Source organism: Cupressus sempervirens, chromosome 9, assembly GCF_028749045.1.
Source record: "Cupressus sempervirens isolate cs-2001-9-10 chromosome 9, ASM2874904v1, whole genome shotgun sequence".
NCBI lineage: Eukaryota > Viridiplantae > Streptophyta > Pinopsida > Cupressales > Cupressaceae > Cupressus > Cupressus sempervirens.
The window spans coordinates 714669183-714691861 of NC_143126.1; the positions used below are offsets into that span (position 1 = coordinate 714669183).

The following is a 22679-nucleotide window of genomic DNA, read 5'->3' on the forward strand; positions in this document are numbered from 1 at the left end:
CATGAGGGTGCATCTTTTAGAGCTTCTATTGAACACATTAAACCCCATTTGCAAAACCTTCACCAAGTGTTGTGCCTTATGAACCATGAAAGTAACTCTATAGTTAAGTGCGCTCAACCTAGAATAGTACTGGGATGGGTGACCTCCCGAGAAGTCTCAATGCTTCACCTCTGTGAGCATCACTTGGATCCAATTAGTGCTAAGTGTTCCATTTATTTCATGAGAGATGGACTTGTGTTGAGTCACTACTCCTGAAATATGGGTCAATGAGTTTGGCTCAAAAACTACACACTTAAATCTTAATAGCAATATCACAATTTGACTTGGTGTGAAAATTATCTCCTACTTATGAATTAGAAAATTTTAAGAATTATAAATACCAGTTCCTGTTCAAATCCACAAACTAGACCGCCGCTGCCAAAAGAAATTCCGGAATCACAGCTCATATTATATATATATTAAAAAAATACGAACTCTGAAAATATTGACTGCGTAAGGATTTAATCCCAGTGCAACAAAAGAAACGAGAAAAAAATGGGCGCAAGGGCTGCTGAAGAAGCCAAAGCGAAGGATTTCGGAGCTTTATACCACGAGCCCACCATTAAACCGGGGCTCGGTTCTTCACGATGCCCCCGCTGCTTCTCCCCCGTATCCAACAATTCGGTACCCGCGTTAAACCCTAAACCCTGCTGCGCCCATGCGATTTTTTTTCTCGTCCTTTGCCTGTATTTTATAATTTGGGAAACAAATGATTTAGCAACTTAGAACTTACCCTACGATGTTCTTAGTGAATTGAAGAAACAGACGTCATGATGGGTGTATCTGTTTCTTCAATTTACTTAGAACTTACTCTTGGCCTTCTCTGTTGGGTATGCCAAATCCGGCATTGGACGTGGTAATTTATAGATGTGAGATGTTTGTTACATGATTCTACTGATCTTTGCCACGAAACTCAAATGGTTCACCGTTTTATATCATCTTATCTGACTGTAAATTTGTACCATATCCATTGGTGTAAGCATAACACATGCACGGAATTATGCAAGTATATGTCATACGTTGAGAAGGTATATAACTAAAAGATTGGGCACTCAGTATTTGAGAACTTTGGATAAAGAAATATTAATTTTATATACAAAAGAGCCAAGAATTTAACGGTATTCATTCTGTCAAGTCGGTTGAATCCCTTAGCCAAGTAATTCTATTATTTTGCATAACACCAAAAACAATATTTATTTAGGGAGAATCCAAAAGAATTTAAAGACAAAGAGTATGTTTATCACATAACATAATTTCATTACCCGATATGGTAGGATTAGGTAAGGCAATTTATATCATTTTCGTGTGACATGCACTGGCTCACCTGATCAGCTGTAGTCTACTAAAGATTAGCTTTGCTGTATTGTTCTCTTAGTGGCGCTCCTGTTGTTTCTGATTTATACAGGTTGGCACTGAATGTTTCGGCAAATAAAAAATTCACCCGATTCGTATATATATTTAGGAAAACTTTTAGGAAATACATCACTATGTGGGCCATACAAAAAATGCTATGGGGAAGTTTTATTTTGCATGTTGCCTAGAGACAGGTTTTTTCGCGCTACAGTGGAACTGAAATGCAATTATTTGGATAATGGATTTTATTGGTCATATGGAGACTTAAAGAAGATGCACTACAATTGATTCCTATATGCTACTAATTGTGCCTAATATACATTATTGTCCCAGATTAAATTTTATCATTTTGTTTCAATCCAGTGGTTATGTAAAATGTGTTAGTGAACAGATTTGTCTTTTTACAAAATATCTTCAAAATGACTCCTGAATGCCCAAATTAAGAAGACCAATATTTGTGACTAACGGTTGGTTTGCTTTGCAATTGCAATGCATAAATGCCCTTTGAATTTTGATATGAAGGTACAACTCCCTTCTTTAGATAAATATGAATTTTGGGAATGCTTTTAACCTGAAAGCAATAAAGGTTTACAAGCATCTACATGTAAACACAGAATAGATGCGAAAAGAAAAACAAACAACTAGGAACAACAAACAATTGACACAAAGTCCATTCGTTCAGACTTTACATAACAGGGGAAATGGGAAAGAGATATGCATATTCCTTCTTTCTGAGAATGTGAAGGATCAAATACCAAGTAATTAAACACATTCATAAATAAATGATATAGAAATGCATTTAGAGAAAACTGAATAATTTACAGAGATCATAATCAGTGGAAAGATAAATGCTCAAACTCACAGATTTGATATGCAATTATCTTTCATATCTCCCTTCTCTAATGTGCAAAAGATTACACAGATCTTATTGCATCTTTGCATATTAATCACTGTTGAAAATTCAAATACCTCCCTTCCCCTTACATTAAAAAAGAAGAAAACCAATCCCCTCCCTCTGTAGCACAAAGTCACTCCGAGGAAGGAAAACCGGACCCCTAAATCACTCCAAGTTTTTCCTATAAGTAGCTTTTCAAGAAGTCTCCATTTTGTTGTTAAAACTGAATCTTGAAAAGAAAGCCTTTTTACAAATTTGATATTAATCTCCAACTTCATTCCCTATGTCATCCATTCATTATCATATTTTCTTCCTTCATCGTTGCATCAGTTTTAATGTTTTATAAACATTCAAGTTATGAGAGCAATAATTAAGATATTTCTCTGCATAAAAGATGGATACATATTTCTAAGGATAGTTGGCACTTGCTGGTGATGGATTGCTGTCAACATTTTATAACTGTCATTGACAGTTTGATAGTGCTCCACTCTGATGTTCATAACTTTTGATCTGTAAATAATCTGGCAAAATAGTTTGGAGAGGAGTTAGAAAATTCGGATTTCTAAAACATACCTGAAAATCAGCTCAATCCAACGGTTTGATTAAATGTTATGACCCCTGCAACATGACTATTTTTCTATCATCATTTTGTGACTGCCACGGACAATTTTGACAATGCTTCACTTAAACATGCGTAACTTTTGATCCGTAAATTTTATTGCAAAACCATTTCGTGTGAATATGAAGAATTAGGTTTTGTCTTAACATTTTAAAAAACTAGCTTGATCCAATGGTTGGAGTGGTAGATATGGCCCCCACACGGAGACTGATTTTTCTGTATTCAAAACAGTTCATGGTTGCTGGTTCCATGTAAAACTATGAACATTCTTTATGCTCATACTTGCATTTTGAGCTGCTATTATGAACCAATTTGATTTAATTCCACATATGTTTGATGATCCTTTGAGAAGGTATAACTTGATAGTATTCATCATACCAAAAACTGGTTAACCATCAGCCTGAATTTGTATGATACTATTGCTGCTAGCAATATTGACATTAATATTTGCTGCTCATACTGTTGCCACCATTTTTAGTTGATGTTCGAGAGATGATGAACATAGAAGATAATATATACTCAGCCTGTGCTATTGATAATTTTTACACTTGGATAAATATACTTCCCTACATATGAAATTACATTTGAGGTCCATGAATTTTCCAACCTTTCAAAAAGCATGTTGTGTAAATCATTGTGAATGCCTTTCTTGCATGAAATAGTGAACATCTTATCGTGGCATTCATGATTTCATCAAACCAGCTAGCTAATAGAAATTTTTCATTTTGAATTTGCATGTTCGAACGATTGCATCTAAACCTTGAATCTGAACTTGCACGCGAGCATTTGTGAACTAGTTTGAACTTCCGTTCAAACCTTGTTCAACTTGTATGGAACAGTTTAAACCAAAGTTGCATGGATACGGATACGGATACAAATACAGATACGGTATTTGGTATGGATATGACCATTTTTATAGACCCTCAATATGGATACGGCTGGACACGACATTAATAAATAACACATAAATATTTAACATAGTTTTCTAAGTTATTGTAGGAGATTTTCATTACTTAAAAAGTAATATTGACACATAAATGCTACATTAGTATTTATAAGTTAATTTAACAATTTACAATATGTAAACATAGTAGAGTTGCATTAGAAGATAACCCAAAAACGGGTTGATGAAATAGAAAAACATTTTATTTGTTTTTCTCATTCAGTGGACCTTTTTTTTATTCTATTTTAAAAAAAATTGCTTCCATATAGTTTTTTTTACATTAAGGGAAGATCTACATAAGAAATCCCATAGTATTTAGTATGGTTCAAAAATCAAGTTTATTAGGCAGACATGCGTACAATATTTGACTTGTATCCGGGCAGTATTGGATACGTTTCCAAATTGGATACGGGGATACACATGCCCAAGGAGGGATAGGGGAGTTTCTGGCAACTTTGGTTTAAACCTTATGGAGCCATTTTGAACCATAATGTACCTGCATGTATTTGCCTGAAACTGTCAAAATATTTTGAACTCCTTTGAACGTGTTTAAACCAATGAACTTGTGCACTGAACTTGGCTGTATTTGATCTTGATGAAGCTTTGAACCAATTCAAACTGATTTGAACCCTATTGAACCCAAATGAACCCTGTTCAACTTGAATATAATAATCTTTGACATACATTATTTTTGAAAAATATCATAAGGAAAAGACATAGATGTGGTCTTCGTATGAATAGAAAGAGTAATTGGATTTTAAATTTTTAAATAGGGGGTCCATAGGCGGGCTAATGGTATTTTAATTTACAGTAAGGTTTATATTTCATGATAGTTTGATTCATGACATTCTTTAATCGTATATTTGAGAAATATATGTTTGATGATCCAACTTGTTATATTTGAAGACAATGTTACCATGTATTGCTGTACTGGCACTTGCATCTGGACTGCGTACTTCCCTTTAATATCCTTAGGTTATAGGTGTATCTTCCAGTCTGTACAGAGCATTTTTGCATATAACAAATTGAGTCTATATCCTACCTCAGATAGTAATCTGATTTATAATTTCAGGATCATCAAGGGAGAAACGTGATGTAAGTGGGTTCCTTAATCCAATTCTTTAATGCTTTGTGGTCTAAGTACAAAAAGTTCTATAGTAAGTGGGTTGTACACCTTCTACAAGGGATAACAACAAAATGTAAGAGGAATTAATAGTCTTGATCATTACCTTTTGTGCCATCAATGTTCCCAATGGCTTGATACCATGTGGTTCCACACATGAAGTGGAATTTTGGCGTCCAAAAAGTTCATGTCCTGAGGCATTTCCAAGTGCCTCTAGTAGCACATTGACTCTCAATCCTTCGTCAACGATCGTGTTCGACAAATTCTGCCCATTATCTTCCATCTCGAGAATCACCTACTTTCTCTCAATGCTCACTACTAGTAGCATGGGATCAATAGTTTGTTTGCCTTCAGATGGTGGTTTTATTGCTAGCACTTCTTGTGGTTTGCATTGGTTTTCATTGACTATGCTGTCATAGATTATGTTGGTTATTGCTATCTTCAATTGTGACATAGTTTGTAGATGGTCTATCACATTTTGTGGTATTGTTGTCTACAACGTCTATTATACTATGTTTTTCGCTGACTTCGACCATAATGAAGTGCTTGCGACATTGCTGGAGGTTCTTGTCTTGTTTTTCATTGCTCATTTTTACATCAGCTTTGGCTTCTCGAAGTCTCTCCTCATTATGAGGATTTGGTTACATAACCTTCTTTGAATGTAATTTGTGGATTTCAAAAATCCCCTTTCCAGATCCTCCATTGCCAACATATTAATTCCTTTATGTTTCAGGTAGTCGACTCTTCATGATTACTTGGCCTACACTACTTGCACAACATTTCCTATTTGTTTTGACCTCTTTGATATTTTTGGGTGAAGTGACCTCATTATTTGAACAAGGATGAAATTTCCGATCCCTTCCAAGCATCTGTCCAAACTATCGAATTTTTTTGAGCATATATTTTTTTAATCAATGTTAGAGGAAGACTCAATCTTCCTACATATAAAGGGACACCACCTTTCATTATGGTATAATTATAATTATATACTATATACTATATAATAATAATGTTATTATATAATATAATAATAATAATATATTATTATATTAAGAAGAATGTTATAATAAATATAATATAATAAAATAATTATATAATACAATTATTATTAACATAATAATTACATTTTCAATTTCATGTAACATATATAATATAATTATTTTTAATACAATAATTATATCATCACAACCTTTATGCTATCTATACCAACTTGAAGGAATCCAACCATAGCCACAATAACATCAACATTCCCTCTTAGCCAGGGAGGAATCTTTCTTGATAACTTCTAGTTCGTCCTCCTACTCTATCGTAAATGATTTGTTTATGAGAATGATATATAAGTGTGTATATATATTTTAATAAGTCAATAATAAAATTAATTAATCGTTGTCAATTGGATATCCAAGCCTCATGAAGCTAAGTTCAACAACCTCTTGAAGCTAACTTCAAGACTCCCTCTTAGCTAGGGAGGCTTTCATATTAGGTTGAATGATAATGACTACATCATTATGGTTTAACATAAACATCACAATGAATATTATTTTCTTAGATATCACCTCATGTGATATTGAACATTATGTTCTTGGATATCTGCTTAAGTGATATTGAACGTTAGATATCATTATAACATGTTCTTTGGAGATCACTATGTGATATTGAATATTAGATATCTATCATTATGGTATGTACTTCGGATATCACCTCATGTGATATTGAACATTACACTCTCATATATCACCTCATCCGATATTGAACATTAGATATCTATCATAATGGTATATACCTCGATATTGCATTTTATGATGTTGAACATTTTATATCCATCATTATGGCATATTCTTCAGATACCACCTCAAGTGATATTGAACATTTGTGTCATGTTTGTAGGATACCAATTCATGTGATATTGAACATTAGACAACTAACATAATGGATTTAAATAGATATTCATCGTGAGATCGTCACCTTACAGTGACAATTATAGTGTACAACTGTCTTATTATTGTGAGATTGTCACCTCATAAAGATTTTCATTTCACAAGAAAAGTCACCAAGGATTCTCTCACGTGGTATTGTCATGGTGTCACACACATGACATCCACCATGAACCATATCAGAGGGTTGATTAAGGGCTTTCACTTCATAGTTCTCTCACAGAGAAGAATGCATTACAAGGAATTGCACCTCAAACTTCTCCATCATAGGGTATAACTTATTGATGAGGGATTACACCTCAAACTTCTCCCTCACAGAGAAGAATTAATGAAGAAAATATCAGCCTTTTGACCTCTTTGTCCAATGTTTTCTCTAATGAACCGTTAGACTCCCTTTGAATCGGATATCAACCCTTTGACTTCATGGCAGCAAGCTTTGTCTTTTATTCTTCAGGCTGCATGAAGCTCTTTTCTTGAATGCTCTTCGATCCTACAGGTATCCATCTATCTGGGAATATTATGACCTAGATATCTGCATAAAGGCCTTATAGCCTAATTACATGGGACGCCATCCCATGATTCATAGTCCTTTAATGGATCACTAGAGAAGCTATCTTGACATGGTCCACTCCCTTTGAGCCAATATGGCCAAGATCCTTGGAAGTCTACTAAAGCAGATCCTTCTAGCTGTTCACTTTGAAGCTCAAAATCTTGTATTAGAATAGGGCTTGACCTCTCATCGTGATGATCTAGATATGAGCACACGAGCTCAATGACCCCCACAAAATCTCATTCTTTCATGCGACTTCCAAGAGATCAGTAACATATGCAGCAATCACATAACTTGGATTCGGACAATATCTCAACAATGCATGTAGATCAAAAATGTTGCTGGCCAAGCAACTTGTCTTCAACACCTTGATTATCTCTTATTGATCTCTTCTAGTAATCACACTCAACTATGGTAATCCTCTTACTAGTATTTAACCACCAACCTTATGATGGAAGTACAACATCAAAACTGAATGTAAACCAGGCAGCACAGAGATTTGTAACCATAAACTGAGTCCAGTAACAATTCAATATAAGTGGTATAATCTACTCTGTGCATTGAGTTGTGTTGGGCTATACAACTCCAATATGTGATTATTGTCCACCCCAAAATAATAGGTTATTCAACTGCCTGAAGGCTATAATGACAAATCATTAGCACTCCTGAAATTGATGTGATGTTCTGAATTAATGTTATCTTCATTGCAATAAAGTGTCGTGATGTGGATCTGATTATAGAATATGCCAAACAAGGGAACATTTCCCTCCAATTACCCTGATTATACATGGTAGATGTACTAATTCCATTGCAGATCCTCACAGTCCCTTCTTTAATCAATCTTCGACAAGATGATGAAGGGTGCTCCCCTTAATGCCATAAACACATAACATAAACAAAGAAACAACAGCAAATGCGAGATACAAGTTTTCCTGCATTGGCTTTCAAAATATGTATCTTCTGTTTTTCCCATGATCAATTGTTTCTTTTCTTCCATGTTTCAATTCGTAACATAGAAGTGAATACGTCAATTCCGTGATAAGCTGAGATTAAGCATAACTATCATGTACAGTAGCACATAGAAGTTACACTAAAATCATATGCCGTTGGATTTGTCTATAAGGGAATCAAAGTCTACAAAATAAATTTAAAGAGTAGGTGCTGCAACTTTTAAACGGCAGCTCATAACTGCAACACATGTTAAGTTTCCACCTTATATATGTTGATTTCAGTAGCAAATTGTATTGATAACAGATACATAAATCAGAATCTGTGTTGAAGGACTGTTTAATGGAATGTTTAAACATGGATCAATGGAATCAGTGTATCCTGTGCCATGATTTTCTACTCAGAGATGAGACACCATGGCTCATCAAAATGCATGAATGTTCTTTGTCATCCAGACTGGTATCCTTTTTTTTAGGTACAGCAAAAGAATTACTATGCTTTAGCCTTGACAAACCCCCGCATCTCCTTTGATCTTCTCTTGGTATATCACACAAATCACACACTTCTGTGCAAAACCTGCTACAGCTTCTCCAGGCTAACCTTATCACTATAGGATGTATATGGATCTTGTCATTTGAATGAATCAAATTAAATCTAACAAATTTTTCTAATCCTCCTCGATTGCGTTACCTGTAATGTCCCTGCTATTGTAGTTAACTTGGGATGAGTAATACTTGCAAAAGAAATGTTAGAGTAAAATAATAACAATTCTAACTATAATATTCTACCCCAATTCTAACCTAATCCTTAAGAACGTCTCCAGATCGGGTTTCTTAAGCCTTAGTTATTCCACCATCTTATCTGGAGTGTGCCCCTTAAGGTTTCTTCTTGGATGGGACATCCCATATCCAAGATTAACAACATATGCACATGTTGACATCATTAGAATATTTTGGCACTCTTATGATAATCTCATCTAGCCATTCATACAAGATTATGCTAATCCCTCCCATTGATATTATTAGGCATTCATATGAGGATTGTACTAACCTCCTGCATTGGCACTATGAGGTTCCATTTATCCTATCTTAGCCATTCACATAGAGATGACTCCAACCCCTACACTAACATGTAGCCATTCATATAGAGATGAGCACACTCCCTACATTGGTACTATGGGTTTTCATTAATTCTGGTTTAGCCATTCATATAGAGATGACTCCAATCCCTACACTGACATGTACCATTCACATAGAGATGATCACAGTCCCTACACTGTGACTATGGGACTTGACAGTTTATTTTTTAATTTTTATTTAATGAACATAATATCAAATTTTAAATATTCATCCAATTATTATTCTTTTTAGATTGATAACAATCTGCTCATATATAGACATAGGTGCACACACCCACACACACACACATATGTAAATATATTTATATATTCAATTATGTAAATATTGACATATCATAAAGTAAAGAAAAACATACCTTTACTATCCCTTTACCACCTTTTAGAGTTGCCTTCATCTCACGTTAAATATATCCCAAGAGGTATGCAATTATATCTCTTTTGTTTTCTTGTTATATTTTCTCCTTTTGATATAATTCTCCTTCTTTTTCTTATTCAATGGTGATTTATAAATCTTGTATTATTTCTCATCTATGTACTTTTAGGAAGTCACAACTTTTCATAATCACAATCCTTGGAAACGTCACAATACTTCATCATTACAATCCTTTTGAAAAGTTTAAACATTTCATAATTACAACCTTTTCAAAGAGTCACTACCATTCATAATTACAGCCCTCTCAAAGAGTCACATCCTTTCATCATTGCAACCCTTTGAAAGAGTCACTTTCTTGTTTTCTTCTCATTCCTTTCCTTTTGCATTAATCCTTCTTTAACTCCTATCTTCTCCTCCTCTTCCTTTCTCTTTCAAATGAATTCTCCTCCCGTTTATATCATAATTTGATCAAGTCAAATCTTTTTATTACATATCTCTTGAATTTTCATTAGATTTAGTTAATATATATTATTCTATATTTTATTATTTATTTAAATGATTATTATAATTTATTGTTAAATATTGTTTAAAAAGGGAAAAAACCTTTTACAATATTCTCTCTTGTAGTTATTTTTGTTTACTTATTCATTCATTGTAAATTTATTATTATTTAATTGTTTTATATATTATTTTAAATATTATATTATTAATAATAGATTATATATATTTTATTATTTATTGTTTCTCATTTCATATTTCAATATTAATTTTAATAAATGATTTTATTATCAGTAATTATTTAATAATATTTTATTATCTAATTATTATTTAAAATTCTATCTTAGAATGAGTACTGGGCATTTCCTCCATTTGTGACATATAGCACAATAGTTCAATATGCTCAATAAATACTGACTCACATAATATCAGTGAAACACGGGGACTCATACCCTTCTTAAAAACTCGAAGTACCCATCCCTGAGACCTTACTTGAAGTACCCAAGTACACCCACCTCCACCATTTTGCAGCCACACTGTAATTGGAATGCGTATTTGAATTTCTACTTGAATATTGAAATTTGAAAGTTACTATTGAGTATATGTACTATGTTACCATGTTAAATGTTGAATGGTTTTTGTTAGTGTTGTGATTTTGTGATGTTCAAGTATTTCAACTTGGTATGTAATATTCAAACATCATTTCATGACTAGCATTTCATGTTCTACACGTATAGGATACAACACCCCCTGCCTTGCTGCCATTCCCCCGCCGTCCCCCTGTTGTCCCAAAATTGAGGCCCTTTGTTCCACCATCCAGGAAACTCGTCCTGACGTACCCCAATACCGATGTTACATTGCATACTATATACTCAATCTTCCTTCACATATATCATTGTAAACTTAATGGTATTGTCATAAATATTTAATTAATCTTCAAAAACTTTTGTTGGGTCCAATATGTATCTTCAGCATTAATATTTCATTTGCACCTCTCATATATTTTAGTCAGGTGTGTGTATCAGGATGATTTGATACAAACTTACACTTCTTTTTCCACAGATAATATTGACATACATTTAAAGTATTACCAGCAATATTCATTCTCTTTCCACAGATAATATTTATGTACATATGTGTGTGTATTCTTCATTCTTACGAGCGCTAATGGATTTCTTTCTTTCACAATCACTTGCAAGTATGACAGCTTCCTTAGATCCTCTAAACACAATAACTCGTCATACTTGCAGGTAAGCCCTCTCCTATATGTTAGAATGGGTATAAGATAAGAAAGAGCCCATTCTAGAGAAGTGGAAGTGTTGTTTATTACGAGAAGAAAGATCTCTTGAAAACAATTTTAAGGCTATTTCTTCATCAGACAACTTTAACTTGGGCTCTTCATCATCTTTGTCGCCCACAAAAAGTAAGCAACTCAAATAGTAGTCAGGAGCACTTTGCTTGAAGTATCCATGATAACTACGAGCAAAGTTGAATTAAAAACAATAACAACTGCAGATTAGCATATTAGAGAAACCAAAAAATAAGTGGAAGTTTCTCTAATATGCTAATCTTAGAGAAAGTAACGAGTACAAGGAAATGAATTGAGCAACATAGTGTCTCCTTCTTTACCTAACCTAATATTTTCAGCCATTAAATTCAACCTCAGGAGGAAGCTCTGGTCTTGGAAGTCAGCACCAAAGCATAATTGGGCTATAAAACTCACTGTTGTCATTGCAAGGAGTGCGAAGTATTCACCATGTTGTCATTTGCCTCAGTCCTTCCTCTGCAGTTACCTTAGCAAAGCATTTGGTTGTTCTAGTTTTACATCATCATTTTGCATCTCGTTTAATTTTTTTTATTACTGACGGATGGAAATCTTATGATATAGATGTGTCATGTCTAGATACATGTTGGTGATAACAGTTTTATATAGCCTGATAAATTTATTATTCAATTGAGTCTTACTAGCTTGTACAAATCCATTGATCATTAAGAAACTGCATCAAACTCAAACATTATTGATAATTGCAGCTCATAAAGGTAAGTTAGAAGTAGAGTTCAAGTAGGACTCTATTTTGAGGTAGTAGAGTTCAAGTAGAACTCTACTTTATCCACCTAACTAATTAAAGCAGCCACCTAAGAAGAAGAGTTCAAGTAGGACTCTACTTTATAGAACTATAGTTCAAGTAGGACTCTAGTTTATGGAAGTAGACTTCAAGTAGGACTCTACTTTTCCCAACTGCTATTATAAAAGGAAGCTAAGGGTTAAACAAAATTTTAATAATCTTTGTAAAGGACACTGAGAGAGAGAAAATCAGAGAAGAGGTTTCTGATTTTCAGCAGGGCAGAAATAAGAAAGTTTACAATAGTTAACAACAAAGGAGAAGGTAGCAATACCAAGTATATTCTAGGTTTGCTATTTTGTTTGTAACTTGTTTCAGAGCCATTTTCCCATGTACTGGGAGCTCTTGTGAGTTCCTGAAGTTATTTTGGATCATGAACAAATTGAAGAGCATATGAACTGTGTATGAATATGTTTTTCTTTTCCAAGTTTTTTGCTACTTTATTTTGTTAAATGAATTTGGTAGTGTAAATCTAGATCTGATCTATTTACCTAGATACTGGATTTAAAAAACTAACATGGTATCAGAGCTGTCAGCTCTAAAAGAAAAACACAAGACAAATATGACAGCCAACTGTCTCAGGTTCGAGGACAGGCTAGATGCAGCTACAAACTTCTTACCATGCAAGGCAAGAGTCATACTGCTTCTCAAAGGGCAAGACTTGTGGGAGAATGGAGAAAAGGTTCTTCCACTACAAACAGATCTTGCACTTCAAGCAACACAAGATAAGGACACTAAACGAGAAAGGATGATTCTAGATGCTGTAAAGGATCACTTGATTCCGCATATAGCAGAAAAGATGAAATCCAAGGCAACGTTTGATGCCTTGGTCTCTTTCAAAGTGACAATATGAACTGGAAGATGGTTCTGATGAACAAGCTCCGAGAGTGTCAGATGACCAAATCTGATAATATTACTAGTTACCTTATGAGGATCACACAGATCCGTGATCAGCTTGCAGTATTTGGAGAAAAGATCTTGGATGAAGTGCTAGTGAATGTAGCTCTAAATGGTTTCACCAAGTCATGGGAACCATTTGTGAAGGGAATTTGTGCTTGAGAAAACATTCCAGATTGGCAGAGGCTATGGGATGATTGTATTCAAGAGGAGACTTGTGAGGAGATTAGATCCATCAAGCAAGGAGGTAGTGATGAAAACTTGGCCCTCATCACTAAGACTAAGAAAAGCAAAGGGAAAACTTTCACCAAAAAAGGTAACAATTATGGAGAAGGACATCATCCTGAAAAGGAGAAAGACTTAAGCAAGATCGAGTGCTTTCTTTTCTATAAGGAAGGTCACTATGCTTCTCAATGCCCAAAGAAGAAGAAAGGCACATGAAAGACACAATGAGTAGCAACAACAACAACGATAGAGACTCAATTGAGTGAATTTGCAACAAAGTTCGAGAATGATTGTTCCCTTGTAGCCTATCTTTCTACCAACACTATAGTTAGAAGTGCTTGGTACTTGGAAAATGGTGCCCCCTATCACATGACTGAAGCACGAGAGTTGCTCAATCAACTTTCTGAGTATGAATTAGGGATCATTGTGGAGTTTGACAATGATGCCTCGTATGTAGTTAAGGGACAAGGAATCATGTAGTTTCAACTTGAGTTAGGAGGATCAATTGATGCTTAGGAAGTGTTGTATGTACCTAGTTTGAAGAAGAACTGTTTGTCCATCCTAGTTATGGAGGACAAAGGTTACACAATTACCTTCCAAAAAGGGCAAGTGTTTATATGCCCAAACGGAGCCAATCCAGACATAGCAGTGAGGATTGGAGTTAGGGAAGGCAACCTATATAGGCTACAAGGTAACTCCATTCAGGCACTGGTGCATAACAGTGAGAGCTTGTGTGAGTTGTGGCACAAGAGGATGGGGCTCTTGCACCATAAAGCATTACCTATGTTAAGAGAGATGGTCAATGGACTTCTAGAGTTTAGTCTAGAGCAAGAAGGGGTATGCAAAGGTTGTCTTCATGTCCCAACAGTGAAACTCGATCCAAAGAGATTTTGGATCTAATACATTTCGATGTTTGTGGGCCTATGTCAGTGTCATCAATGAATAGTGCATCCTATTATGTGACCTTTATTGATGATTTCTTTAGGAAGACTTGGATCTACTTCATGAAGACCAAAGATGAGGCCTTCACTTTATTCAAGGAACTCAAAGCTCAAGTGGAGAATTTGGTAGGGAAGAAGATCAAGGTGTTGAGATTAGACTACGAGGGTGAGTATACCTCAAATGAGTTAAGATATTTTTGCAAGGATGCAGGAATCAAGAGGGAGAAGACAGTTGCCTACAATCCACAACAAAATGGGGTTGCAGAGAGGAAGAACATATCTATCATCAGTTATGTAAAGCCCATGATCCATGATCAGAGTTTGCCATTGTTTCTATGAGCAAAAGCATGCAACATAGTCGTATATTTACAAAAGAAGAGCCCTCACAAGGTTTTAGAGGAGAAGACCCTAGAGGAGGCATTCACAAGGATTAAACTTGAGATAGGACATCTTAGGATTTTTCCAGTCTATATTCACGTGCCTATAGAGAAGAGGACAAAGTTGGAGCCCCTAGGTGAGAAGGGCATTCTTGTGGGATATAGTGAAGAGTCAAAAGCCTACAGGGTCTTTAAATTAGCACAACGAAAGATAGTTGTGAGTAGGGATGTCAAGTTGGAAGAAAACTTGGCCTCCAAGAAATCTCATGATCTATCGACAGTTGTAGAGGATATTTTGTAGGAGGATTCAAAAAGTGAGAATAGTTCACAAACTTCTCGTACAAACGGCCAAACTTCAAGAGAGGGACAATTAAACCCTTTTGAATTAGTTAGGAGGCCTAGATGGTTTGAGCTTACCTTGAGAGATGCTCGGGAACATGTTGAGGCTCCTAGAACCACATTCAGGGAAAGTGGGCCTCCACAAAAGTTTCCGATGTATATGGCCTTGATAACCAACATGATAGATTCAGAGCCTTCTAAATTTGAGGAAGCAACTAGCCATCAGGTGTGGAGAGACACCATGGTGGAGGAGCATAACTCCATTATGAAGCATGATGTTTGGGAATGTGTGCAAAGACCAGTGAGGATGTAACAAATGAATTTTCTTAATTAAAAAGATAGAGCTATATTCCAAATTAAGAACAGATATGAAAACAATACTTCAACTAATTTATTGAAGTGAACATCTTTAATTCCATTTCATGTGAAATTAATTGAATTAACATTCAACTGAAACAACAACCAATTGAAATAATTGATTTCCATCACAATTACAGAAGGAACTTAAATCATTAACATTAATTCTATGATATTCGATATTCACAAGAGAAAATGAATGCATAGTAAAGGATGGTAGAAGAACATACAAAATCTAACTAGAGAGTCTCATAATAGTTGTGCAAGCCTCCACTTTTGGATAAGAGGAGAAGCATTAGCTTAAGCTTAACCTCCCAACCATGGACCATATCAATCTTTTGATAAGAAAGGCTCTCCCTACCTTGGGGCTACGCTTGGGGTATTATTAGTCCAACCATCTGAGCAGTGCCGGTGTTTAGAATGTCCACTCAGTAATAGACGGGCATGTCTGATTAACTAGCGCCATCGACATCATGCGATCTATAGAAGGCAAGCGTGCCTTTAATGACCTTGGCCAAGGTTTTTGGATGAATTTTGAATGCCCGATCACCACCACTCGACTTGACAACAGGGTAATTAGATGGACATGCGTGAGCTATTGAATAGTTCTTTAAAAGTAATAAAATTATCATATCAATTTTGATTCCTGTTTCTTGTTCTTGCATAACTTTCTTTCCACCTCTTCACCCTCTTTCTTGGCCAACCAGCTGGGTGAGTCTTGGGTGTTTGTTCATAGAGCATATCAATTCATTTGCTGAAACTCAGCTGATGGAAATAATATTTCAATACTAGCACAAAACAATATTGAAGACTCAAGGACTTCACTTAAGAAAACTTCAGAGAATTATAATTTGAATTTGAATGACAAGCTGTTTCGAAGAGGAAATCATAGCATAACATATGTGTTTGGTTCAGACTTACATGGTGAGATAACTTGGTGTGCTTGATTGAATGAGCTATTTGGTAGACTTTTACTTCACAACCAAGCATTTTTATTCCTTGAAACTACTTTTGCATCTATACTTTTGAATGCAGTACATATACCAAAATAAAGATTAGGAAAACTAATCACATAACCTGATCAATGAAACAATGGATCTTTGATTAACTCCAAATGGACGGCTCTCGAAAGTCTGGTTTTCAAATGTGGATTTCAGATTTCGAAGACCATTTAATATTAGGAATAGTAGCTTGGATTCTCTCCAATATCAGCCACAAGAAATAAGGAAAGAAAAGAGAAGAGGGAACGAAAATATAACTACAGTATCAGTGCTTTCTCTCAGACATACACACGAGCATAAATCAAATGAGAATAATATAGAAGGCTCAAATAGATGCCGCAACTCTTGGTAGTAGTTACAAAAAGACAATCGGCTTCTTGCACCGATTTAAAAAAAGAAGATGCCAAGTGTACTCCTCGTCTCTTACAAAGACTTATAATTATGAGAAAAAGAATTCGAAGGTCTCCTTATTAAAAGAAATCATTTATACTTATATACATATATATATATATTTGCACATTTATATGTTATTTTCGAATGGTGTCATCATATTATTATTGTGTCCAAGGTTATACCTATTAGGATACACATATCTATATACGTGCATAATTGGGAGATTATTTTATCTTCATATCCTATCAATGTATATATATATATATATATATATATATATATATATATATATATATATATATATATATATATATATATATATATATATATATATATATATATATATGTATGTATGTATGTATGTATATGTATATGTATACGTATACGTATGTTAATAGAGATGAGCTTGAATAATTTAATATAATGGTGGCACCATACTTTTTATACCTATGTGCATATATATATAATGAAATGACGAGAATGCCAACATAGACCATTTAAAGGTACGTGTTTTGATTATGTTAAAATGTTCAATGTTTTATTGATTGTCCAAAAGCTCATGCGTGTCCAATGTATGTACCATGTTATGCAGTCGCTAGGTCCTTACCAAGGTAGTTAGAGGTCATATCTGTCGATCGGATAAATGGAATAAGGTAGTGCCCCATTTCGTAGATCCTATTAAGCAATGCTTCCCCCTTTCGTTTGCTCCTGCAACCACCCGTGCAACATTTTCCACAATATTAACAAGTTCCCATGATAAATCCATATCAACATATAACATAGGTAGTAGTAAAGAAACTAGTTAATTACCATCATTCAGAAAAACAAGCAACTGCTAACTACCATCATCAATAAATGATTATACATAATAATTGATAATAACCAATTTCATATGAAACAACAATCACATATAACTACCCTTTTCACATGAACAGGAAAAAAAAATAGTTTTTAACTAATCATCTCAACGGCTATAATAATTTTTAAATAGGTCAAAATTTTGGGATGTAATAGAGGAAGTCAGTAGTGACTTCTAGATGGTTGTTCAAAATTAAACATGCAACAGATGGCAGTATGGAGAAGTATAAAGCAAGATTTGTGGCAAGAGGATTCTCTTAGAAAGGAGTAGACTATGAGGAGATCTTTGCTCTTGTTGTTAGATATTCTTCTGTTTGAGCTGTTATATCCACTGCTTCAGAGTTAGGGTGGAGCATTCAACAGATGGATCTGAAGACAACATTCCTCAATCGAATCATTGAGGAAGAAGTATATATAGAGCAGCAACAGGGGTTTGAGGTACCTAACAGAGATTCACATATATGCAGGCTTAAGAAAGCCTTGTATGGACTCAAACAAGCTTCGAGGGCATGGTACTCTAGGATCAACAACTATTTGTAGAGCATGGGTTTTACCAAGAGTGAGGCAGATTCCAACTTGTACTTCATAGTAGTTGGATCTGAGGTCCTCATCTTGGTGCTCTATGTGGATGGCTTAATTCTTACAGGGGCAGAGAAGTTGATCATTGAGTGCAAATCAGATTTGGTAACAAAATTTGAGACGATGGACATTGGGTTGATGCATTACTTTTTAGGACTTGAGGTTTGTCAAAGATTGAGAGAGATCTTTCTCGAACAAGGGAAGTATACACTATAGATCCTTAAGAGATTCAAGATGGAGAATAATAGATCGATGACTACTCCAATGGTAACCAACTTGAAGAAGGCTGATTCTTCAAAGTTAGAATTGGTAGATTCTAGACCATATAGGCAATTAATTGGCTCATTAATGTATCTCATCAACACTTAGCCAAACATTTGTTTTGCTGTAAACACCTTGAGTCAGATTATGGTAGAGCCAAGTTAGGTTCGTTGGATTGCAACAAAGCACGTGTTCAGATATTTGTAGGGCACAATGGAGTATGGTTTGCAATACCTCTGTGGAGATAAAGTAAAGTTGCAAGGGTGTTGTGATTCAGATTGGGCAGGGAGTGATACAGATCGAAAGATTACTTCGGGGTGTTGTTTTAGTTTAGGGCCAGCCATGATTTCTTGGTTCAGTCGGAAGCAAACCTCAGTAGCACTCAATTCAACTGAAGTTGAGTACATGGCAGCTAGTTTGGCAAGTTGTGATGCAATTTGGCTTCGTAAGTTGCTTACAAGTTTATTTGATCAGGAACTGAGCCTATTGTGATTAATTGTGACAATCGAAGTTGCATAAAATTCTCAGAGAATCCAGTGTTTCATGATAGGTCAAAACACATTGAGATCATATATCATTTCATCAAAGACAAGGCCTTGAAGGGAGCAATTAAGCTTTAGTATATTTCGATGGATGAACGAGTTACATACATACTCACCAAACCCTTGGTAAAAGGGAAGTTTGTTTTCTTTCAAGACAAACTTGGAGTGGTGGTGAATACCTTCCTCGCTAAGAGGGATGTTGATAATTGTAGCTCATAAAGGTAAGTTAGAAGTAGAGTTCAAGTAGGACTCTACTTTGAGGAAGTAGAGTTCAAGTAGACTCCACTTTATCCATCTAACTAATTTAAGTAGTCTCCTAAGAAGAAGAGTTCAAGTAGGACTCTACTTTATAGAAGTAGACTTCAAGTAGAACTCTACTTTTCCCAACTGCTATTATAAAAGGAAGCTAAGGGTTAAACCAAATTTAAATAATCTTTCTCAAGAAGGACACTGAGATAGAGAGAGAGAAAATCAAAGAAGAGATTTATGATTTTCAGTAGGATAGAAAGAAGAAAGTTTACAATAGTTAACATCAAAGGAGAAGGTAGCAATACCAAGTATATTCTTGGTTGGCTGTTTTGTTTGTAACTTGTTTCAGAGCCATTTTCCCATGTACTGGGAGCTCTTGTAAGTTCTGAAGTTATTTTGAATGATGAATTGATTAAAGAGCATATTAATTGTGTACGAATGCGTTTTTTTTTCTTAGTTTTCTGCTGCTTTATTTCGTTAAATAAATCTAGTACTCTACCTGATCTATTTACCTAGATATTGGATTTAAGAAACTAACATAACATAACATTTATCAACGCACTAGAGGATGCTATGAGCCAAACAATAGACTTGGTAGGGAACTCCTTTGATACTATGCTCAATTTTCAGTGTCATTTAATTTAATTTTTTTAATCAAATGTTAGAGGAAGGCTCAATCTTTCTATGTATATGTTGGTGGTGCCTTGTAATGAAGGGACACTATTTTTCATTATGGTTTAATTATAATTATATAATATAACAATTAATATATTACTATATAATATAATAATTATAGTATCAATCTAATATAATATAATAACTATATAATATAATTATTATTAATATAATAATTGCATTTTCAATTTAATGTAATATATATATTATAATTATGTTAATACAACAATTATATTATCACGACCTTTATGTTATGTATGTCGACTTGAAGGATTTTGACCATAGCTACAATTACATGGACACAAACATGCAATGAAATTCTGACCACCTTTCAAAGGGCAATCCAAACAAACACGAAATTTGAATTTCTTATCTATATTTTGATGAATTTTTTTTAGAGGTCGCAAATTTCCTACTTCTATTAAAAAAAAGCCTAAGGCAAGCTGAACTTCTGACCTATGTTTTGGAAAATTCCCAACACTCATCAAATACCCGACCACCTTGAGTGATTTGTCCAAACACACCTAGAATTCGACCTGATTTCTAGGGCAATTTCCTTACACAATGTGAAATCCTGCTCCGCTTTTAAAAAAAATTCATTATACAATCCTAATTTTTGATCCTTTACTTGTTTTCTGGTCCTCTTATCTTCACAACTTGATCTCCCTTTCTTTGATGCCAATTTGATGCAAAGGAAGGACATTTACAAGGACAGGAATATATAATGATAATGACAATGGACTTGTATCCCATGTCCTTAGGTGCACTTAAATGCACTTCTTTGGACCTCTACACTTGAACACCCTAGTAGGGCTTGAACCGACATTCTTTGGTTAATGTAAACATCATGAAAAACTAATCTTGGGGCTTACAAGATTAGGGCTAACTCCTATCTGATGGTTCATATCTATGCCAAACTTTCCATGGTCAATGACTTCTAGTTTGGTCCACTAGGAATGTTAGCATTGATGGCTAAAGGCCAAATCAATACAAAGATGACTTAAACACTTCCAACCTTGATTCGGAAAACCTTGTATAGCATCTGTGGGTAATCAGTTAACTCCAAATTTCTACACAAATCTGATTTTGTTGACAATGGCATTTTAATCAATACTATCAAAATCTGTCCTCTTAGGACAGTCATAAAGATACTTTTTTTCTTGTGTCAAATGGTTTCGAAACATGTGGATTGGGTCTGTAGGACCTGTCCACACGTTCTGCTTCAATGCTTATTGCGAACACACATATAAACCTTGATAACATTGTTTTCCTTTGTTGCCCTATACAGTTTGATTTCATCACTGCAATCAGATCTTCTAATAATATCAAGCACATGCAAACTTAATCACTAGGTTAAAATCTGTAATCTTGTAGAATACATATATACAGTCCTCTCCAAGCATTTTGAGGAATTTTTAATGTTGGAAGGCCGAGAAACACATTTTTTGTGCTCACTGGTTACCCTAGGTAGTGTTTTTACTAATTTCCAAAAAAATGTAATAACACTAACAAAACCTAATTTAAATTAATGAAACCCGTGGCAAATGAAAATTGAAACACATGAGAACCTTTCCCAATTAGTCTCAAATCATGAAATTTAAAAGGGTACAGTCTATACAAGATGAAATCGTGTTTGTTCATTAATCAAAATCTCAAATACAAGTTCGCCAACCCCTCCATTTGAGTTGCCAAGACATATTAGCTATGCTTCATGGAGTTTTTGGGATGGGGATGTTTTAGGGGATGGGAACATGTTTCCCATACCGGTACGGGTCGAAGCCAAAATTTAGGGGACGAGACCTCAGGGGACAGCTATAAAATATAGGGGATTTTAAATTTTATGTATATGGAGAATTAGACTTCTTTAGAGATATATTTCAAATATGCATATCATAACAATGATAACATTGATAAACCATTCACCATAGAATACATGGAAATTGAAAAACTATCAAGATTAAAATCAAAATGAGAATATGATATATCTGAATATCACATACAATTAGCAAAAATGCCCAAAGGCTCTAAGTATAGATGTATCATCATCATGCATGAAATTAAAATGACATAATGAAAGTAAATACTAGAAGTGTAAATGAGATTTCCAACTCCATAATAATCAAAAGCAATAATGTATCTGAGTATCTGCAAAGTGGAAAGCCAAATATATGGCTGTCCTGTAGGAATCAAAATCTCTATCTAAATCAAGATCATCATCAGTCTCTTCCTCTGAATCACTGGTAGGTGTAGGTAGAGGGTCCTTATCCAATGGAACACCAAGTAGCCCTGGAGGTGTGTTATCCTCATTAATCTGGAATGCATCCTCAGGATTAACATCTCAACGCATTGCTAGAGTCTGTTGATACTCAAGACTCTGTTGCTCCTGTAGTTGCAATACACTATGAATAGCCACAAGCTTCTCTGATCGTCTAGAGGTAAGGTTGTTCCT

The 22679-nt window shown here is 34.7% G+C and overlaps 1 protein-coding gene across 1 annotated transcript in view; it reads left to right on the forward strand.

Annotated features, from left to right (window-relative positions):
* The first annotated feature begins 463 nt into the window (after positions 1–463).
* The window catches only part of LOC149540720 (uncharacterized), a 165094-nt gene continuing 142878 nt past the window's right edge, over positions 464–22679 (forward strand). Inside the window, exon 1 of the mRNA XM_089801813.1 lies at positions 464–663. Within this exon, the coding sequence (XP_089657939.1) occupies positions 535–663 (129 nt within the window). The 5' untranslated portion in view covers positions 464–534. The remainder of the gene's footprint in view (positions 664–22679) is intronic.